Here is a 19,243-nt window from a genome sequence, read left to right as displayed (position 1 = left end):
AAAACGCATGTATAGAAGAAGCGGCGGAACAAACTACACTGCAGCATTTTCATCGGACGTCAAGCTTCGTTCAGCTGTTTGCTTTAATGATAGAATTGAGATTCAAATAGTGATAGGTTGCTAGTGCATCGCATAAAAGAAGAATCACAAGTTTATTAACCTATCCCTTAGTCGCCTTTTACGACATCCATAGGAAAGAAATGGAGTGGTTCTAATATAAAGTGCCGGAAATAACACGGCACTAACATTTAATTATAAGTTTAATTTAACGTCATTATGTGGTATAAACAAAAATTCAAATTTTTATTCATTACTAGCTGTCCCGGCAAACGTTGTTTTGCCATATAAATAATTTTAAAGTAATACTTAGTTAAAAAAAATTGTTAAGGTTGGACAACCCTTATCACTAAGGGGTATGAAAAATATATGTTGGCCGATTCTCAGACCTACTCAATATGCTCACAAAATTTCATGAGAATCGGTCAAGCCGTTTCGGTGGAGTACGGGACGAACATTATGACACGAGAGTTTCATATAGAAGATTATGGGACACCTCAGTATCACTTAATAACTGTCATATCTTTTGGTTTCACAACATTGATTGACGTCAAACGAATAACTTAAAACTAAGCTGCCGCTTCCAAAGCGTCAGTGCAGGCGAAGCGGTAACAAATGGCACTGCAGCATTTCGCTTCACTACCAACTGACCTGTGTCTCCGCCCACTGCTTCTGGGCCGTGTTTCTCGTGTGGTGAATGAGGATGTGCTCCCCGGTGTCCACCTTCTCCGAGCTCGCGATGTTGGACTGCTTCTGTACCTGGACACAAAAAAAAGAATATCATCAATATCTCCTCTCATGGAACAATATAAACACCATTCCTACAGACGAATCGCAAGAAGAAAATTAAATTTTTGAATCTTAATTATATCTAATAAAAATTACAATTTCTACATAGACTACTGATTAAGATTGTTTCAATTAAAGATAATAACACAACATAACATATAATCACGCAGATTGTTGAGCAGGGTCCCGTGCGCGCCGATACAGCTGAGCAGGGTCTGCTGATGGTTACCTGGTCCAGCATAGACAGTAACACAGAGAGCAGAGCTCGCCAGGCGGGCTTGCTGAGCAGGGTCCCGTGCGCGCCGATACAGCTGAGCAGGGTCTGCTGATGGTTACCTGGTCCAGCATAGACAGTAACACAGAGAGCAGAGCTCGCCAGGCGGGCTTGCTGAGCAGGGTCCCGTGCGCGCCGATACAGCTGAGCAGGGTCTGCTGATGGTTACCTGGTCCAGCATAGACAGTAACACAGAGAGCAGAGCTCGCCAGGCGGGCTTGCTGAGCAGGGTCCCGTGCGCGCCGATACAGCTGAGCAGGGTCTGCTGATGGTTACCTGGTCCAGCATAGACAGTAACACAGAGAGCAGAGCTCGCCAGGCGGGCTTGCTGAGCAGGGTCCCGTGCGCGCCGATACAGCTGAGCAGGGTCTGCTGATGGTTACCTGGTCCAGCATAGACAGTAACACAGAGAGCAGAGCTCGCCAGGCGGGCTTGCTGAGCAGGGTCCCGTGCGCGCCGATACAGCTGAGCAGGGTCTGCTGATGGTTACCTGGTCCAGCATAGACAGTAACACAGAGAGCAGAGCTCGCCAGGCGGGCTTGCTGAGCAGGGTCCCGTGCGCGCCGATACAGCTGAGCAGGGTCTGCTGATGGTTACCTGGTCCAGCATAGACAGTAACACAGAGAGCAGAGCTCGCCAGGCGGGCTTGCTGAGCAGGGTCCCGTGCGCGCCGATACAGCTGAACAGGGTCTGCTGATGGTTACCTGGTCCAGCATAGACAGTAACACAGAGAGCAGAGCTCGCCAGGCGGGCTTGCTGAGCAGGGTCCCGTGCGCGCCGATACAGCTGAGCAGGGTCTGCTGATGGTTACCTGGTCCAGCATAGACAGTAACACAGAGAGCAGAGCTCGCCAGGCGGGCTTGCTGAGCAGGGTCCCGTGCGCGCCGATACAGCTGAGCAGGGTCTGCTGATGGTTACCTGGTCCAGCATAGACAGTAACACAGAGAGCAGAGCTCGCCAGGCGGGCTTGCTGAGCAGGGTCCCGTGCGCGCCGATACAGCTGAGCAGGGTCTGCTGATGGTTACCTGGTCCAGCATAGACAGTAACACAGAGAGCAGAGCTCGCCAGGCGGGCTTGCTGAGCAGGGTCCCGTGCGCGCCGATACAGCTGAGCAGGGTCTGCTGATGGTTACCTGGTCCAGCATAGACAGTAACACAGAGAGCAGAGCTCGCCAGGCGGGCTTGCTGAGCAGGGTCCCGTGCGCGCCGATACAGCTGAGCAGGGTCTGCTGATGGTTACCTGGTCCAGCATAGACAGTAACACAGAGAGCAGAGCTCGCCAGGCGGGCTTGCTGAGCAGGGTCTGCTGATGGTTACCTGGTCCAGCATAGACAGTAACACAGAGAGCAGAGCTCGCCAGGCGGGCTTGCTGAGCAGGGTCCCGTGCGCGCCGATACAGCTGAGCAGGGTCTGCTGATGGTTACCTGGTCCAGCATAGACAGTAACACAGAGAGCAGAGCTCGCCAGGCGGGCTTGCTGAGCAGGGTCCCGTGCGCGCCGATACAGCTGAGCAGGGTCTGCTGATGGTTACCTGGTCCAGCATAGACAGTAACACAGAGAGCAGAGCTCGCCAGGCGGGCTTGCTGAGCAGGGTCCCGTGCGCGCCGATACAGCTGAGCAGGGTCTGCTGATGGTTACCTGGTCCAGCATAGACAGTAACACAGAGAGCAGAGCTCGCCAGGCGGGCTTGCTGAGCAGGGTCCCGTGCGCGCCGATACAGCTGAGCAGGGTCTGCTGATGGTTACCTGGTCCAGCATAGACAGTAACACAGAGAGCAGAGCTCGCCAGGCGGGCTTGCTGAGCAGGGTCCCGTGCGCGCCGATACAGCTGAGCAGGGTCTGCTGATGGTTACCTGGTCCAGCATAGACAGTAACACAGAGAGCAGAGCTCGCCAGGCGGGCTTGCTGAGCAGGGTCCCGTGCGCGCCGATACAGCTGAGCAGGGTCTGCTGATGGTTACCTGGTCCAGCATAGACAGTAACACAGAGAGCAGAGCTCGCCAGGCGGGCTTGCTGAGCAGGGTCCCGTGCGCGCCGATACAGCTGAGCAGGGTCTGCTGATGGTTACCTGGTCCAGCATAGACAGTAACACAGAGAGCAGAGCTCGCCAGGCGGGCTTGCTGAGCAGGGTCCCGTGCGCGCCGATACAGCTGAACAGGGTCTGCTGATGGTTACCTGGTCCAGCATAGACAGTAACACAGAGAGCAGAGCTCGCCAGGCGGGCTTGCTGAGCAGGGTCCCGTGCGCGCCGATACAGCTGAGCAGGGTCTGCTGATGGTTACCTGGTCCAGCATAGACAGTAACACAGAGAGCAGAGCTCGCCAGGCGGGCTTGCTGAGCAGGGTCCCGTGCGCGCCGATACAGCTGAGCAGGGTCTGCTGATGGTTACCTGGTCCAGCATAGACAGTAACACAGAGAGCAGAGCTCGCCAGGCGGGCTTGCTGAGCAGGGTCCCGTGCGCGCCGATACAGCTGAGCAGGGTCTGCTGATGGTTACCTGGTCCAGCATAGACAGTAACACAGAGAGCAGAGCTCGCCAGGCGGGCTTGCTGAGCAGGGTCCCGTGCGCGCCGATACAGCTGAGCAGGGTCTGCTGATGGTTACCTGGTCCAGCATAGACAGTAACACAGAGAGCAGAGCTCGCCAGGCGGGCTTGCTGAGCAGGGTCCCGTGCGCGCCGATACAGCTGAGCAGGGTCTGCTGATGGTTACCTGGTCCAGCATAGACAGTAACACAGAGAGCAGAGCTCGCCAGGCGGGCTTGCTGAGCAGGGTCCCGTGCGCGCCGATACAGCTGAGCAGGGTCTGCTGATGGTTACCTGGTCCAGCATAGACAGTAACACAGAGAGCAGAGCTCGCCAGGCGGGCTTGCTGAGCAGGGTCCCGTGCGCGCCGATACAGCTGAGCAGGGTCTGCTGATGGTTACCTGGTCCAGCATAGACAGTAACACAGAGAGCAGAGCTCGCCAGGCGGGCTTGCTGAGCAGGGTCCCGTGCGCGCCGATACAGCTGAACAGGGTCTGCTGATGGTTACCTGGTCCAGCATAGACAGTAACACAGAGAGCAGAGCTCGCCAGGCGGGCTTGCTGAGCAGGGTCCCGTGCGCGCCGATACAGCTGAACAGGGTCTGGCTGGCGGCTCTGCGGACTGGGGCCCGGGGCTCGGTGCATAACTCGCCTGGGAACGAGATTTTCGAGTTAAAAAAAAATGTTGCAATCATTAAAAGTTTTCCACGATGAATGTCTTGAAATTTGCGTATATATAATTAAGAGTCTGGTGAAGGACATAAGGTTCTTTTCATGCCGGTAAACACAAAAGTTCTCGTGGGGTTAACGAAAAACCTGTATTCTTTTGTAGGTGACGCAAAATTGTGCGCGGGCGCAGCTGCCGATAAAAGCTAGTAGACTGTAAGACATCTTACTGAGCCGGATGTAGAGGCACATCCACAGCCTGTGGAGGGGGGCGAGGTCGGCGTGGTGGGGCAGCTCGGGGAACACGGCCGCGTCGCTCGCCAGCGCCGCCGACAACTTGTCGCGGTTGTGGTACAAGTAGTCCGAGATGTTCCACTGTAAAAAAAATAATAATACTGAAATTATAAAGAAACTATATTTGACTCGCATCATTAGCGCGAATTAAGCGCCACCTACAGAAGAATACGGATTTTGCGCAAAGTTTTTACCACGATGAAAAGTACCCTGTCTTTCTCCTGCCTCTTAATAAGTGAAGTAAATAAAGCATAAAGAGACAACAAACTTACTTTATAATATTAGTTGAATAATGAAAATTTATATTGTGATTCTTCTTTTAGACTTTGAATCTCATACATACATGTAGTCACGTTTATATCCCTTGCGGGCTAGACTGAACGTGAACGTAGAATTTCTGTCTTTTCGAGAGGCATTGAGGATAAAGACGTGATTACAGCAACGCATATATATTTAACCCATGTGAGTAAAAAAGTAATAAATTGCCTCAATAGGTAGATCTTAAAAGTAACAATGCTTCTCAATAGATGGCGCTTTTAGTTGTCAAAAAGGGAAGAAGAAATTTCAAAGAGAGTGGAGTATAATCTAAAGGCTAATTGACTGACCGAAAACGCTTTTAGCATTATGTTCGTCTGTTGTAAGTTTAAAAATCAATAGAATTCCAAATTAATGCAATAAATGTTATTCATTCAAAGTGATTTCATAGTCTTCCTCACCATAAGACCGACGGCTGTCAAGCTGATATTTAATTCCTTGGTCTGCTGAGCGAAGGCGGCGGCGGTAGTCAGTACTTTCCGAAGGCACCTCGGCCCCGCACACCCAAGTAGGTCACCGGCCACCACTTGCGCGCACTGGAACGCTGATCTTATCAGTTGTTCGCTGGAAAACATAAGAATTAGGTAAGAGGTTAAAATACGTGCCGTGTGGTTCCCGGCACCAATAGAAAATAGAAAAGACCACTCCATCCTTTTCCCATGGATGTCGTAAAAGGCGACTAAGGGTTAGGCTTATAAACTTTGGACTCTTTTAGCGATAGGCTAGCAACCTGTCTCTATTTGAGTATCAATTCTTTCATTAAGCCAAATAGCTGACCGTGGCCTATTAGTGAATTCCCCCAGGGAATAAAGAAGCCAAGCAGCGCAGTCCAGCAAGCTATGAGCGACCGATGACAGAAGACCACAAAACTTCAGGGAAATAATGTCTGGGACCAAAATACCCGTGCTGTGATGATATAGCAGAGATGATCTCCATCATGAGCGGCCAGGCTCCCAGCTGTTCTCCCAGAGAAAGTAGACTTCACTGCAGCTGAGCTATTGGTACGAAGTGACAAAAGACCAATTAAATGTAGGAAAATAGAATCTGTGACCAAGATACCTGTGCTGTGAGGATATAGCGGAGATGATCTTCATCATGAGCGGCCAGGCGGCTCCCAGCTGTTCTCCCAGGAATTTAGCAGCCAACTAGCGCAGTCCAGCAAACTATCAGCGACAGATGACAGAAGACCACAAAACTTCAGGGAAATAATGTCTGGGACCAAAATACCCGTGCTGTGAGGATATAGCGGAGATGATCTCCATCATGAGCGGCCAAGCGGCACCCAGCTGTTCCCCCAGAGAACGTAGACGTCACTGCAGCTGAACTATTGGCAAGAAGTGACAAAATACCAATTAAATGTAGGAAAATAGAGTCAGTGGCCAAGATACCTGTGCTGTGATGATATAGCGGAAATAATCTCCATCATGAGCGGCCAGGCAGCTCCCAGCTGTTCCCCCAGGGAATGTAGAAGCCGAGCAGCACAGTCCAGCTGTCGAGCTCTGACATCGGGATGTCGGACTGCGCATAGTTCTGACAGAGGCTCAAGTAGAAGGCGCTGGCGTGCCTGGTAGAAGAAAAACTATGTTAATCGATTCAGCAAAAATAGAATAGGTTTCTTAGCGTGGTAGTATCTGAAATCTTATTACAAAAATAAGGGTATGGCTTGCCAATTCCAGTTCAGACTATTTTGCGTGCTAGGATGTCTGAACACGAAATAATCGTAAATAAAATCCGCAGATTAAACCCATAATGTGTTAAGTGACATGGGAACTTTAAACTATGATAGGAAAACATACATACATACATATGGTCACGTCTATATCCCTTGCGGGGTAGACAGAGCCAACAGTCTTGAAAATATTGATAAGCCACGTTCAGCTATTTGGCTCAATGATAGAATTGAGATTCAAATAGTGACAGTTTGCTAACCCATTTCCTAAAAAAAGAATCCCAAGTTTGTAAGCCTATCCCTTAGTCGCCTTTAAGACATCCATGGGAAAGAGATGGAGTGGTCCTATTATTTTTTGTATTGGTGCCGGGAACCACACGGCACATACGGTTTCTAAAACTAAAATATATTTGTTTTATTATAATTTTAGTTACACAATTTACCTCGGTGACCAGGCTGGGGTGGTTGTGGTGGTACTGGAAGGCCGTCTGAACCAAATACGTTATGGCTTCGACGCCCCATTCCCTCATACGGATGTGTGGATGTTGGCACACCTAAAATATTACAATTAGAAGCGGTTTTTATAAGGAATTGTTCTTTTTTTTTAATTTATTGATGTTATTAAATGTCAATTTTATTAAAAGAATTCAAATTCAAGATCAAAATTTTAATTCATTATTATAGGATACTTCATATTGCTTAATTGTCAAATCTTTTAGTTTCACAACATTGGTTCACGTCAAATAAATTACTTAAAACTAAGTTTACTGCCGCTTCCAAGGCGTCAGCGCAGAAAATGCGGTAACAAACTGCACTGCAGCATTTTCTTCAACAACGTCAACTTCACAAATATCCAAACTTAGATAATAAAGAATATTGTTTTCTTTCTTATACCCAAAACAAAAAATTCTAATTTAACGTGACTGTAAAATTTAAGTCTATAGTTTGTTAAACACTGAATTGAGCAATTTCAAATAAGTTTTTATTTTTTTAAAGTATTCACACTGACCTCTAAGAGATGGTTCGTGATAGGTCTCCACATGACTTCTATCCTGTGCAAGTTAGCTAACCCAGTTTCCAGTAATTTCGCCACGGCGAAAAGAGATGGTTCCTGCAATCAAAAAAAAATTATAAAAATATTGGCAGACGCCTTTTTCTCATGTCTGTGTCAGTTTTGAAATAAACAAGAGTACCTTTTTCGAACCGCTAGAACGGACTTAATTAAATAAAGAGTTTCTATTATTATTGTCAATTATGTGCCGTGTGGTTCCCGGCACCAATACAAAAAAGAATAGGACCACTCCATCTCTTTCCCATGGATGTCGTAAAAGGCGACTAAGGGATAGGCTTACAAACTTGGGTTTTTTTTTGTAGGCGATGGGCTAGCAACCTGTCACTATTTGAACCTCAATTCTATCATTAAGCCAAATAGCTGAACGTGGCCATTCAGTCTTTTCAAGACGGTTGGCTCTGTCTACCCCGCAAGGGATATAGACGTGACCATGTGTAATATAATGTATGTTGTCAATTATAGTACGACTGGCAGATAATGCCTTTGGGCAAGTTAAGTCCAGCTGTTCATTTATTTACTAATTTATGTACACAGAAAACATCGACACTGATAAACACAAGAAACAAAATTACAAAGGTTCTTCTAATTTCAAAAGAAATCCCTTCCAGCAGACTCGAGATAAGAGACATTTTACGTGAATAAAGTTTAAATAAATAAATTAAAGGTTTAAATTAAGTAGTGTATAACTTACAAAGACCTCAAGATATAACCCTATAAGATGTCGTCACGATATGAACTCACCCTATTGGAGTAAGCCAGTTCCATTGCCTCATTGGACAGCTTGCACAGAGCATCAATCAGATGATGTAGCGCCACGTCATCCAGGTTCCTGGACGACTCGAAGACGCGGGACAGCATCGCCGAAAGAGCTGCAAAAATGAAATTAAAAATTCCATTGAGACAAACAAATTTTGCAAATATTTTTATCACTACATAGTATAAAACAAAGTCGCTATTTTAGTCTGTTTGTCTGTATTCTTAAATCTTTAAAATTACGCAACGGATTTTAATGCGGTTTCTTGTAACACGTAGTGATTCAAGAGGAAGGTTTTCATGAATAATAACATTTATAATTTTGCACCCGTGCGAAGCCGGGGCGGGTCGCTAGTGATAATTACGCCGGTAACGGTACGGCGCAGTTGTCGGATACTGGTCAGGGACCCAAAAGGGCCCGGGTTCGATCCCCGGTCAGGTGATGAGGGAAAAAATAACTTTTTCCGCTTGGTCTGGGTTTTCAATGTCTAAGTATTTATTTTAAATTTACTATCGTTGAGAAAGTAACACATAAATCACAAAAAATGAGCTAGCACTAAAGTTCGAGGCTTTTGTTCTAGCATACTAACCTTTTTTTATTATTGTAACTATTGACGTAATTTTTATCGTATTTGTAATTTATTTTAATAGACATTATTGACTTCAACATTTGCATGCCAACTATTGGTGCAACACGCTTGCTCTGTTAAACCTAGACATACTTTTGTCCTACTATGTATTTTTTACCGTGTTTGCCTGCAAATAAATTTATTCATTATTCATTAACTCAACGTGACAATGATTGTTTCTAATACAGTCTGTTATCATAATAAACCAATGAATTACATAAGTATAAAGACTGTGAGAGATTAGTGTCTCAATTAAACAGTGATTTTGCCTCAAACAATTACTAATTAAAATAACTGAAATTAATACGATAGTTGTCCTCAAATTTAATCCTTTTTAACAGATTTCAATATTTTACACTAAAGAGTTTCCTAATGTCAATCAACAATTTTTCTCAAGTAAATTCCTTTTTTTTACTTTACAAACGGACTAAAATAAACGAAAACAATACCCAGAACCTTTGTCAAAAATCGGTTGAAATAATTCTGTGACAAATTCTTCAGAGAAAAAAATTTAAAAAAAAATCAAATTTTTTTTATTCATTATTATAGGATACTATAGTACATATCACTTAATAATTGTCGAAACGTTTGGTTTCACAACATTGGTTGACGTCAAATAAATTACTTAAAACTATGTTTACTGCCGCTTCCAAAGCGTCAGTGCAGAAGAAGCGGTAACAAACTCGCGTCATTCCGCCAATGACTGTATTTCTTTTTATCTGTGGTCCAACGCCATTGGTTCAAATACATAGCAAAAACATCTAAACTCATTGACATATCCCAAGCGAAGTGCACAAGTAAAACCGTGTTATGAAAATAACACACGCGTGTACCACATGTGATATGTATGTACAGTGCAATTAAATATAAACTCTGAAATGTCGTATTTCGCTGCTAAATGTACAGTGGGCTACACAGAAAAGTATACCAGGTGCATGGTAGAAAATGCGGATATGTTAATTATCACAATAATATAATATTGTGATTTACTAACGGTGTTAAAAAAATGCGTGATAATTTATACGTCGCGATTTAGTCTTTAGTCTATTCCATCATTAAGTCATCCAGCTAGCGATACGGTGAACTGTGAAACGCCGAGTTACACTTTTAAATTCTTCCCATATATATACATCTACATATATCACATCTTTATACTACACGGGGTAGACGGTGCAAACAGTCTTGCAAAGACTGATAAGCCACGTTCAGTTATTTGGCATTAAGATAGAATTGAGATTTAAATAGTGACAGGTTTCTCGCCCATCGCCCAAAAAAAGAACCACATGTTTGTAAGCCTATGCCTTAGTCGCCTTTTACGACATCCATTAGAAACAGATGGGAGTGGTCCTATCTTGGTCCTATAGCGGTCTTTTTTTTGTATTAGTGCCGGGAACCACCTTTGAATTTGAATATATTTGGAAAATGTGGTATACTGTTCTTTGTATCATACATACATAAATAAAATCACGCCTCTTTCCCGGAGGGGTAGGCAGAGACTACCTCTTTCCACTTGCCACGATACATAACCTACGAGCTAAAACACAAAATGCGTGAACGGACGGCCAGCAAGCTCCAATACCAATGCTCTGTGGACGGACACAAGCGGAACGTGTGTCCAAATGTTTAAGTTCGTATCACTATTAAGTTGCCCGACTGCACTATAAAGTAGGTTATGTTTGAGTTGTGTACATACATATTATCACGTCTATAACCCTTGCTGGGTAGACAGAGCCAACAGTCTTGAAAAGACTGATAGGCCACGTTCAGCTATTTGGCTTAATGATAGAATTGAGATTCAAATAGTGACAGGTTGCTAACCCTTAGTCGCCTTTTACGACATCCTTAGGAAAGAGGTGGGGGGAGTGGTCCTATTCTTTTTTTTTTGTATTGGCGCCGGGATCCCTTGAAGGAACCAACCACACTAGAATTTGAATATATTTGGAAAATGTGGTAAGTATACTGTTCTTTGTAACCCAAGAGCTATATATAACACAAAATGCGTGGACAGACGGCCAGCAAGCTCCAATACCAATGCTCTGTGGACGGACATAAGCGGAACGTGTGTCCAAATGTTTCAGTTCGTATCACTATTAAGTTGCCCGACTGCACTATAAAGTAGGTTATGTTTGAGTTGTGTACGTATATACATATAAAACGTCTACATCCCTTGCGGGGTAGACAGAGCCAACATTCTTGAGAGACTGATAGGCCACGTTCAGTGTAAAAACTTACATGCCGTGAACATACTTAGCAAATGTATGAATGAGACACTAACATGACTTTGGAATTTTTAGTGTACCATTTATAACTTCATACTTTGCCCGTCTCCTACGACATCTTCCATCATCTATTTTAGTGAAAGAGATGCTTGGTAAGTATGTGAAAATTCACCCCTCACATGCATTGTCCTCCAATTTTTCCTAGAAATTGGGAATATAATATCCGTAATGGGAAACAAGATAGCAGATATACAAGGAGAGTGTGGAGGGAAAGGTCGGAGTGGGAAGACCTAGACGAACGTATCTTGATCAAATTAAGGACGTCCTGGTAAAGGGTCAGGTCAAAAGTACCCGAAACCGCCGAGCTTGTATGAAGAGAGTTATGAATGTGGACGAAGCGAAAGAAGTATGCAGAGATCGTGGCAAGTGGAAAGAGGTAGTCTCTGCCTACCCCTCCGGGAAAGAGGCGTGATTTTATGTATGTATGTATGTATGTATGTAATGGGAAACATGTTCGTGTGATATTTAATTTTTTTTTTGGCAGTCAGGTCAAACAGACAGATGGACACACGCATACTATAAAGTGCTACGTTATACCACTCATAACTCCGAGAGATTCCGCCACAGGAACTTGCTGACCTGTGGACATAGGGATGCTGTAGTCGAGGCAGCCTTGGCAATAGAATAGAATAGAATAGGAATAGAATATGAATATGAATAGAATAGAATAGAATAGAATAGAATAGAATAGAATAGAATAGAATAGAATAGAATAGAATAGAATAGAATAGAATAGAATAGAATAGAATAGAATAGAATAGAATAGAATAGAATTATATTCAAAATTGGATACAAGGTATCACTTATTGACGTCACATCACTTAAATCAAATTATAACTACGTCCTGGCAAAGGGTCCGGTCAAGAGTACCCGAAACCGCCGAGCTTGCATGAAGAGAGTTATGAATGTGGATGAAGCGAAGGTAGTATGAAGAGATCACTACCTCTGCAAGTGCCCGATCGGGGGACTTATTCCCGAACGTTGAAAGGCAATGTATTATCTACCTATATTGGGAAGTATTGTTTGTACATTTATTTTATGATATTAGAGAGCAGCCGCTTCTTCACCCGCGTGAAACGGTAAAAAATCATTTATCTACCATTCCCGTGAGAATTTTGGGAAATTCTATCTTAGACCACATAAGGAACCTACAATCTACATGTCAAATTAAAAATTTCTGGTCCCAGCGTTTTGGGCTGTGCGTTGTCCTGTGAGTCAATCACTAAGTGAAGAAAGAGTTTTATATACATAGAAAAATGATTTTAAAAAGATCCCGCTCTCTGAATCAAAATAAAAATAAATATTTATTTCATAAAAAAACATAAATAATGCTTTTAGCATTAAGTCCCGTCTATTGTACTTTACAAATTGTAAATGTTAAAAAAAAAAGAAATTTTTACATTTTTGATTTGTAGCATTCACAATTTGTAAACTACAATAGGCGGACATAATGCTAGAATTATTATCTTATAGCCCACTTTATTAGGTTAATTAAGCAGAGAACATTTGAAGTGAATTAAGACAATAAAGTTACATTTTGGACAACAAAAAAATCTTACCAGGTAAATCGGCCATGACAGCCGATGTGCTCATAACGGCGTTGGCATCAGCACTAGCACGACTCGCCTTCATACAACCGCCAGTAGACGGCTTCAAACCCAGGATCCACACCTGTAGAACAAACGGGAACACATTCCACGTCTTAATTCTTTAAGGACATATCACGACTTTATCCCTTACGTAGGTTGTGCCGTGTGGTTCCCGGCACCAATAGAAAAAAGAATAGAATAACTCCATTTTATTCCCGTGGATATCGTAAAAGGCGACTAAAGGATAGGCTTATAAACTTAGTATTCTTCTTTTAGTCGATGGGCTAGCAATCTGTCACTAAGTATATGAATTTCAAATATATCCTTAAGCCAAACTGCTGAACGTGGTCTATCAGTATTTTCAAGACAGTTGGCTCTGTCTTCCCCGCAAGGGATATAGACGTGATTGGTATGTATGTAGGTTGTGACTTCGTGTCGCTGCGGTCATTTATCTGGTTCGTTTATCTGGATGACCTAATGGTGATATCATTCCAATACGGTGACCCTTATCTTCATCTTTCCTATTTCCTGGCTGCTCATGCTAGAGAGAGATTCCGCAAGGTCATGTGGTGATATGACAGTGAAGCGTGAGCTATGTTGGACCAATGGGTAGTTCCTCATTGACTAACAACGCACAGCCCAAAGCACTGGGTAAATCGATCGTCATGTCCACGTGCGTGATGGTAGTCACAGAGATACCATGGTCAAGAGGTGCGCCAAGAGAGGATACATACATACATAAAATCACGCCTCTTTCCCGGAGGGGTAGGCGGAGACTACCACTTTCCATTTGCCACGATCTCTGCATACTTCCTTCGCTTCATCCACATTCATAACTCATGCAAGCTCTGCGTTTTCGGGTACTTTAAAGAGAGGATACCTAGAAAATTCCCACGCAACAAATCAACGAGCTTTTTCTCTTTACTGAGGAACATTCGCAGGTTTATTCTGATCACGAGATAGTTACGAGATGCTGCAGAGTGGTGAGCACGGGCAGCCACGCTTGCTGTATGGTGTCGCCGTCGCGCTGCGCCGCGCAGAGGAGAGCCTTCATCGCAGTCACGTGCCGGGAGGTCACCATCACGAACGACTGCTGCTGGCCTGGTGGGCGAGGAGATGAGGTCGTTTTAGTCCAAGCAAGAGAAAGGTTTTATGGGACAAGAAGATATCTAAGAAAGGACCCGTTTAAAAGACAAGCTAAAACTTCAAGTCCAGAATAATATGTACCTATGCAAGTGAACGCTGTGTTAAACTTTGTATTAGCTGGGTGTAGTGATGAAAGTAGCAGGTCATGGGTCAGGGGGCCCAGGTGACCTGACGTTTATAATAAGAGAGTTGAAATTTAAAAACAAATAAGAATTTAAGCTTTGTCTTACCTGGGGGCGTTGAGGAAGGCAGTCGATAACTTGGTGGTGGATCATGAAACTGTACTCCTTTAAAGCTGGAGTTGCAAAATGTACAATTTCGCAGAATGGTCTCACCGGGCGGCAGCGAGGAGGGCAGCGGCGTGCCCACCCACACGACCTGGCGTCCTATATAGAAGTAGTGAAGCTCTGTCTCACCGGGCGGCAGCGAGGAGGGCAGCGGCGTGCCCACCCACCCTATATAGAAGTAGTGGAGCTCTGTCTCACCGGGCGGCAGCGAGGAGGGCAGCGGCGTGCCCCCCACCCTATATAGAAGTAGTGGAGCTCTGTCTCACCGGGCGGCAGCGAGGAGGGCAGCGGCGTGCCCCCCACCCTATATAGAAGTAGTGGAGCTCTGTCTCACCGGGCGGCAGCGAGGAGGGCAGCGGCGTGCCCCCCACCCTATATAGAAGTAGTGGAGCTCTGTCTCACCGGGCGGCAGCGAGGAGGGCAGCGGCGTGCCCCCCACCCTATATAGAAGTAGTGGAGCTCTGTCTCACCGGGCGGCAGCGAGGAGGGCAGCGGCGTGCCCACCCAGACCACCTGGTGGCGGTAGTCGGGGTCGGGCGCGGCGGGCTCGCGGCGCCACGGGCACGGCAGCGCGCCCAGCGCGGGCACGCAGTACTGCGCGGGCAGCGCCGCGCGGCACAGCGCGCTGATGCCCGCGTCCCGCCCCACCGTGTGCCCGGTCTGACAATGTCAATAGCGTTTTTGTCAAGTACTTTTACTTGACTGTTGTATTTTATTTGTGCTGTGTGGTTTCCGCCACATAAAAATGAGTAGGACCACTCTTTCTCTTTCCCGTGGATGTCATAAAAGGCGACTCAGGGATGGGCTGATAAACTTGGGATTCTTCTTTCAGGCGATGGGCTAGCAACCTGTAACTATTACTATCTCAATTCTATCAACAAGCCAAAAACATTTTTAATACTGTTAGCTCTGTCTACCCCGCGGGGGATATAGCCGTGAATTTATGTGTATACACACATATGTGCCTAACAATATAAATAACACATTATTTGGACGAAACTAAAACGTCTTTTACAAACGCTACTTAGGCATGATGTCGCAATGGAGTAATTTGTTCGCATCATGAACCTTGTTCATTTGGCAGCCACCTTAACTATTGCGATTATGGAAATAAATATGGAAGAACTTTATAAAGATATACAATAATTTTGAATTTTTAAAGTGGACTTTCATATCACATTAGGAATGAATACAAAATAAAATTATGATGTTAAAATTTTTAAGTAAAAATCCACGTAATGTGTTTAATTATGCATACATAAATACACGCCTTTTACCCTGAGGGATAGGTAGAGACTACATCTTTCCAATAGCCACGATCTCTGCATACTTCTTTCGCTTCATCCACATTCATAACTCTCTTCACAAGCTCGGCGGTTTCGAGTACTCTGACCTTTTGCCAGAACGTCTTTAATTTGATCAAGATACGTTCGTCTAGGCCTTCCCTCTCCTTTCCCTCCACACTCTCCTTGTTATTATTCTTGTTATCTCATTTAATTATGTTTATTCTACTATTTCATTAACTAATTAATATTGTTTTAAGACCTTTTCATAATCCCTATTATAAGAAACTCATGAGGTCACGTTTCTTTGCGAAAGAGAGACCAGGACGAAATTTGTATTTTCTAATCTCACCTTCCCGCTAACCCTGGCCAAGGTCTGTATAGCTCTGAGGATGTTCTCCAGCTCTCCGATACTGGCCTCGGCCAACACTGACAGGCCCCACACCAGGCCGCACCACGAAGATTTCAACAACTAAAATAAAATAAAAGAAAACATTTTTCATATCCATACAATTATTTATTTATTCATTTGGTCTACCAGTGTACGAGTATGCTACATTGATACATGATATATACCTCCATATGTTAATTTATTTGCTCAATGTCAGAAGGTTCTACTACCTTATAAAATTTTGCAAATATCACATTTTGATAGATTCTTTACCTATACTAATATTATAAAGCTGAAGAGTTTGTTTATTTGTTTGAACGCGCTAATCTGAGGAACTACTGGTTCGAATTGAAAAATTATTTTTGCATCGAATAGACTATTTATCGAGGAAGGCTTTAGGCTTTATAACCACGCTGCAACTATAAGGAAAACAAAGAAATAATGGAAAATGTAAAAAAAAAACTGGAAGAATTATTCATCCTTGAGGGCTTCAGTGATGCCCATTATAACTATTATACGCGGACGAAGTCGCGGGCGCAGATAGTTAATAATATTCGTTATAGAAATAGCCGTGTGGTTCCCGCGGCACCATTACAAAAGAATAGGACCACTCCATCTCTTTCCCACGGATGTCGTAAGAGCCGACTAAGGGATAGACTTGGGATTCCTCTTTAATGTAAATCCCTGCCAATCTAAGGTCTGCCGCGCCGATGGATGCATGGCTAGGGGCGAGCCTAGTCTCGAGCGTGCCACTTCCGCCATGGGGTTGGGCGACCCCCAGGTAATGGCTAGCCTTACCCTGGCATGCGGGGCTCTGCTGGGGCGGACAAAATTTTTCCCTAGCGTCTCGTGGGAATCGCATTATGAACCTTAAAAAGCATATAAATGGCGGCGATGGTGTCCGCACCCCATCACGTCTCGTTCCCGGCGGGAGCGGTATGCGGTCTGCTGAAAGCCGCTTTGCGACGATGAATGTAAGAGGAGGAATGAAGGATAAGATTGAGGAAGTATGCCAGATGATGGATGAAAGACGTTTGGATGTGTTGTGCGTGAATGAAACGAAGCGGAAAGGATGCGACGCGACGCAGCACGGCCCTTACACGGCGTATTGGTCTGGAATTTCCAGTACCAGCCGAGGCTGTCAAGGGGTCGGTCTAATTCTTTCTGCACGAATGGCTGAGTGCGTGAATGAGTATGAGTGTGTCAGCCCTCGTCTTCTATGGATTAGGCTGAAAGTTGGAATCACTCGGATCTTCGTTCTAGGTGTTTATGCACCTTGGGATGTGGGTTCGAGGGGTACAACATCAGCAAAAAGCGAAAACGAGGAGTTCTGGAATAGTGTAAGAGAAGTATTGAAAGTTACCAAGCCAAATGAGAAGATTATTATGTTAGGTGATTTTAATGGATGGGTGGGTGTAAAGCGTGATGGATATGAAAAGGTGCTTGGTGCGTTTGGTGACGAAAAGGTGAATGATAATGGAAGAAGTGTATTAGAAATTTGTCTAGAGTGGGATCTTTTTGTGTCGAACTCAATGTTTCAACATAAAGAGATCCACACCTACACAAGAGTGGAAGGTATTTTAAAAAGTATGATAGACTTTGTGATTGTAGATGAAAGATTGAAGAACAAAGTGCTGGATACCCGTGCATATCGCGGTGCTGGCATTGACTCGGACCATTTACTGGTGATATCCCGGATAAGGGGTATCTTCAATCGCTGGCGGCACAGGGTAAGGGAGCAAACCAGCGCTTTGGAAAGAGTAAAAGTAGAAAATTTGCAAGATATGGATGTAGGTAAGAAGTATATTAATAGACTGAAGGATGAATTTGAAGATTTAGATGAAATGAGCGATATTGAAGATGGATGGAAGGAATTTAAAGAAAGAATTGTGAAAGTAGCTGTTGAAGTGTGTGGTGTAAGTAGAAGAAGGAAAGGAAAAAATCACAAAAATGCGTGGATGAGTAAAGATGTGCAAGAACTTGTGCGATTAAAGAAGAAAGCATGGCTGGATTTGTTAGCAGCAAAAGCTAACTTAAGAATGCAAGAGGTTATAGATGAAGATGTGAATGAAGCACGTAAGGAATATAAGAAAATGAAAGATTTGGTTAAGAAAGCTGTGATTAGAAAGAAAGAAGAGTATAAAGAGGATTTTGATAAAAGGCTATCAGAAGACTTTCAGTCAAATCTGAAAGTATTCTGGAAATCCGTAAGGTCAGCCCGAGGAAATACTATAACCAGAGAGCTGACTAGGATCAGATGCCAGGATGGTAGCGTTGTGAAAGGAGAAGAATGTGTACTAAAGATATGGAAGGACTATTTTGAAAGTTTATTTGAAAAAAAGGAAGGAAATAAGAAAGATTTCTGCTATAGCGAAGAAAAAGAGAATGAGATGGAAGGCGAAATTGAAATGTTCGAAATTGTGGAAGCACTTAAGAGTATGAAAGCGGGAAAGGCTGCTGGGTGTGATAGAGTGTCGGTCGAGATGCTTAAAGCAGGAAAAGGCGTAGTAGCTAGTCAGTTGTACTGCCTTTTCAATTTGTGTTGGAGAAGCGGCCGAGTACCAAAAGATTGGTGTAAGGCTGTTATCGTGCCACTTTACAAAGGAAAAGGGTCACAGCTGGACTGCAAAAATTATCGTGGTATAAGCCTGCTTAGCGTCGTCGGCAAATTGTATGCTAAGGTATTGATTAATAGAGTCAGGAATGAAACTGATGACAAAATATGGGATGCTCAAGCGGGATTTCGAAAGGGAATGGGATGTACTGATCAGGTCTTTTCCTTGCGGTGCATAGCCGAAAAGTTTTTGGCCAAGAGTCAAAAAGTCTATTGCACATTCGTAGATCTGGAAAAGGCCTATGACAGAGTTGAGAGGAATGAATTGTGGTCAGCACTTTCTATGCATGGGGTGAGCAGTCTCTTAATACGAGCACTGAAATCCTTATATGAGGATTCGAGTGCTTGTGTCAGGATAAACGGAGCGCACACTGAGTGGTTTAAGATTGAGAAAGGCGTTAGGCAAGGATGTGTTGCGTCACCGTGGCTGTTCAACCTATTTATGGATAGCTGTTTGACAGATTTGAAAGAGTCTAAAAGTGGATTAAGGATGAATGAGTTACTCGTCAAATGTCTGCTCTATGCCGACGATCAGGTTATACTGGCGTCATCAGCGGAGGAGTTACAGGAGATGGTAAACTGTATGCATGAAGCTTTAAAAGAGAAAGGAATGAAAG

At 44.4% G+C, this 19,243-nt stretch overlaps 1 protein-coding gene across 1 annotated transcript in view; it reads right to left on the bottom strand.

Moving 5' to 3' along the window:
• The window catches only part of LOC106139655 (protein MON2 homolog), a 49,076-nt gene that overhangs the window by 14,476 nt on the left and 15,357 nt on the right, over positions 1–19,243 (bottom strand). The window contains exons 15-27 of the mRNA XM_060951497.1: positions 15,974–16,093; positions 14,809–14,998; positions 13,873–14,006; positions 12,876–12,987; positions 11,854–11,895; positions 8,397–8,524; positions 7,593–7,694; positions 7,027–7,137; positions 6,303–6,478; positions 5,316–5,478; positions 4,536–4,680; positions 4,149–4,291; positions 709–816 (exon numbers count right to left, since the gene is read on the bottom strand). Of these exons, the coding sequence (XP_060807480.1) occupies positions 709–816; positions 4,149–4,291; positions 4,536–4,680; positions 5,316–5,478; positions 6,303–6,478; positions 7,027–7,137; positions 7,593–7,694; positions 8,397–8,524; positions 11,854–11,895; positions 12,876–12,987; positions 13,873–14,006; positions 14,809–14,998; positions 15,974–16,093 (1,674 nt within the window). The remainder of the gene's footprint in view (positions 1–708; positions 817–4,148; positions 4,292–4,535; positions 4,681–5,315; positions 5,479–6,302; positions 6,479–7,026; positions 7,138–7,592; positions 7,695–8,396; positions 8,525–11,853; positions 11,896–12,875; positions 12,988–13,872; positions 14,007–14,808; positions 14,999–15,973; positions 16,094–19,243) is intronic.

Source organism: Amyelois transitella, chromosome 25 (genome assembly GCF_032362555.1).
Source record: "Amyelois transitella isolate CPQ chromosome 25, ilAmyTran1.1, whole genome shotgun sequence".
Taxonomy (NCBI): domain Eukaryota; kingdom Metazoa; phylum Arthropoda; class Insecta; order Lepidoptera; family Pyralidae; genus Amyelois; species Amyelois transitella.
Note: the sequence above shows the minus strand (reverse complement) of the source record. Positions and strands in the feature narration are given on the sequence as shown.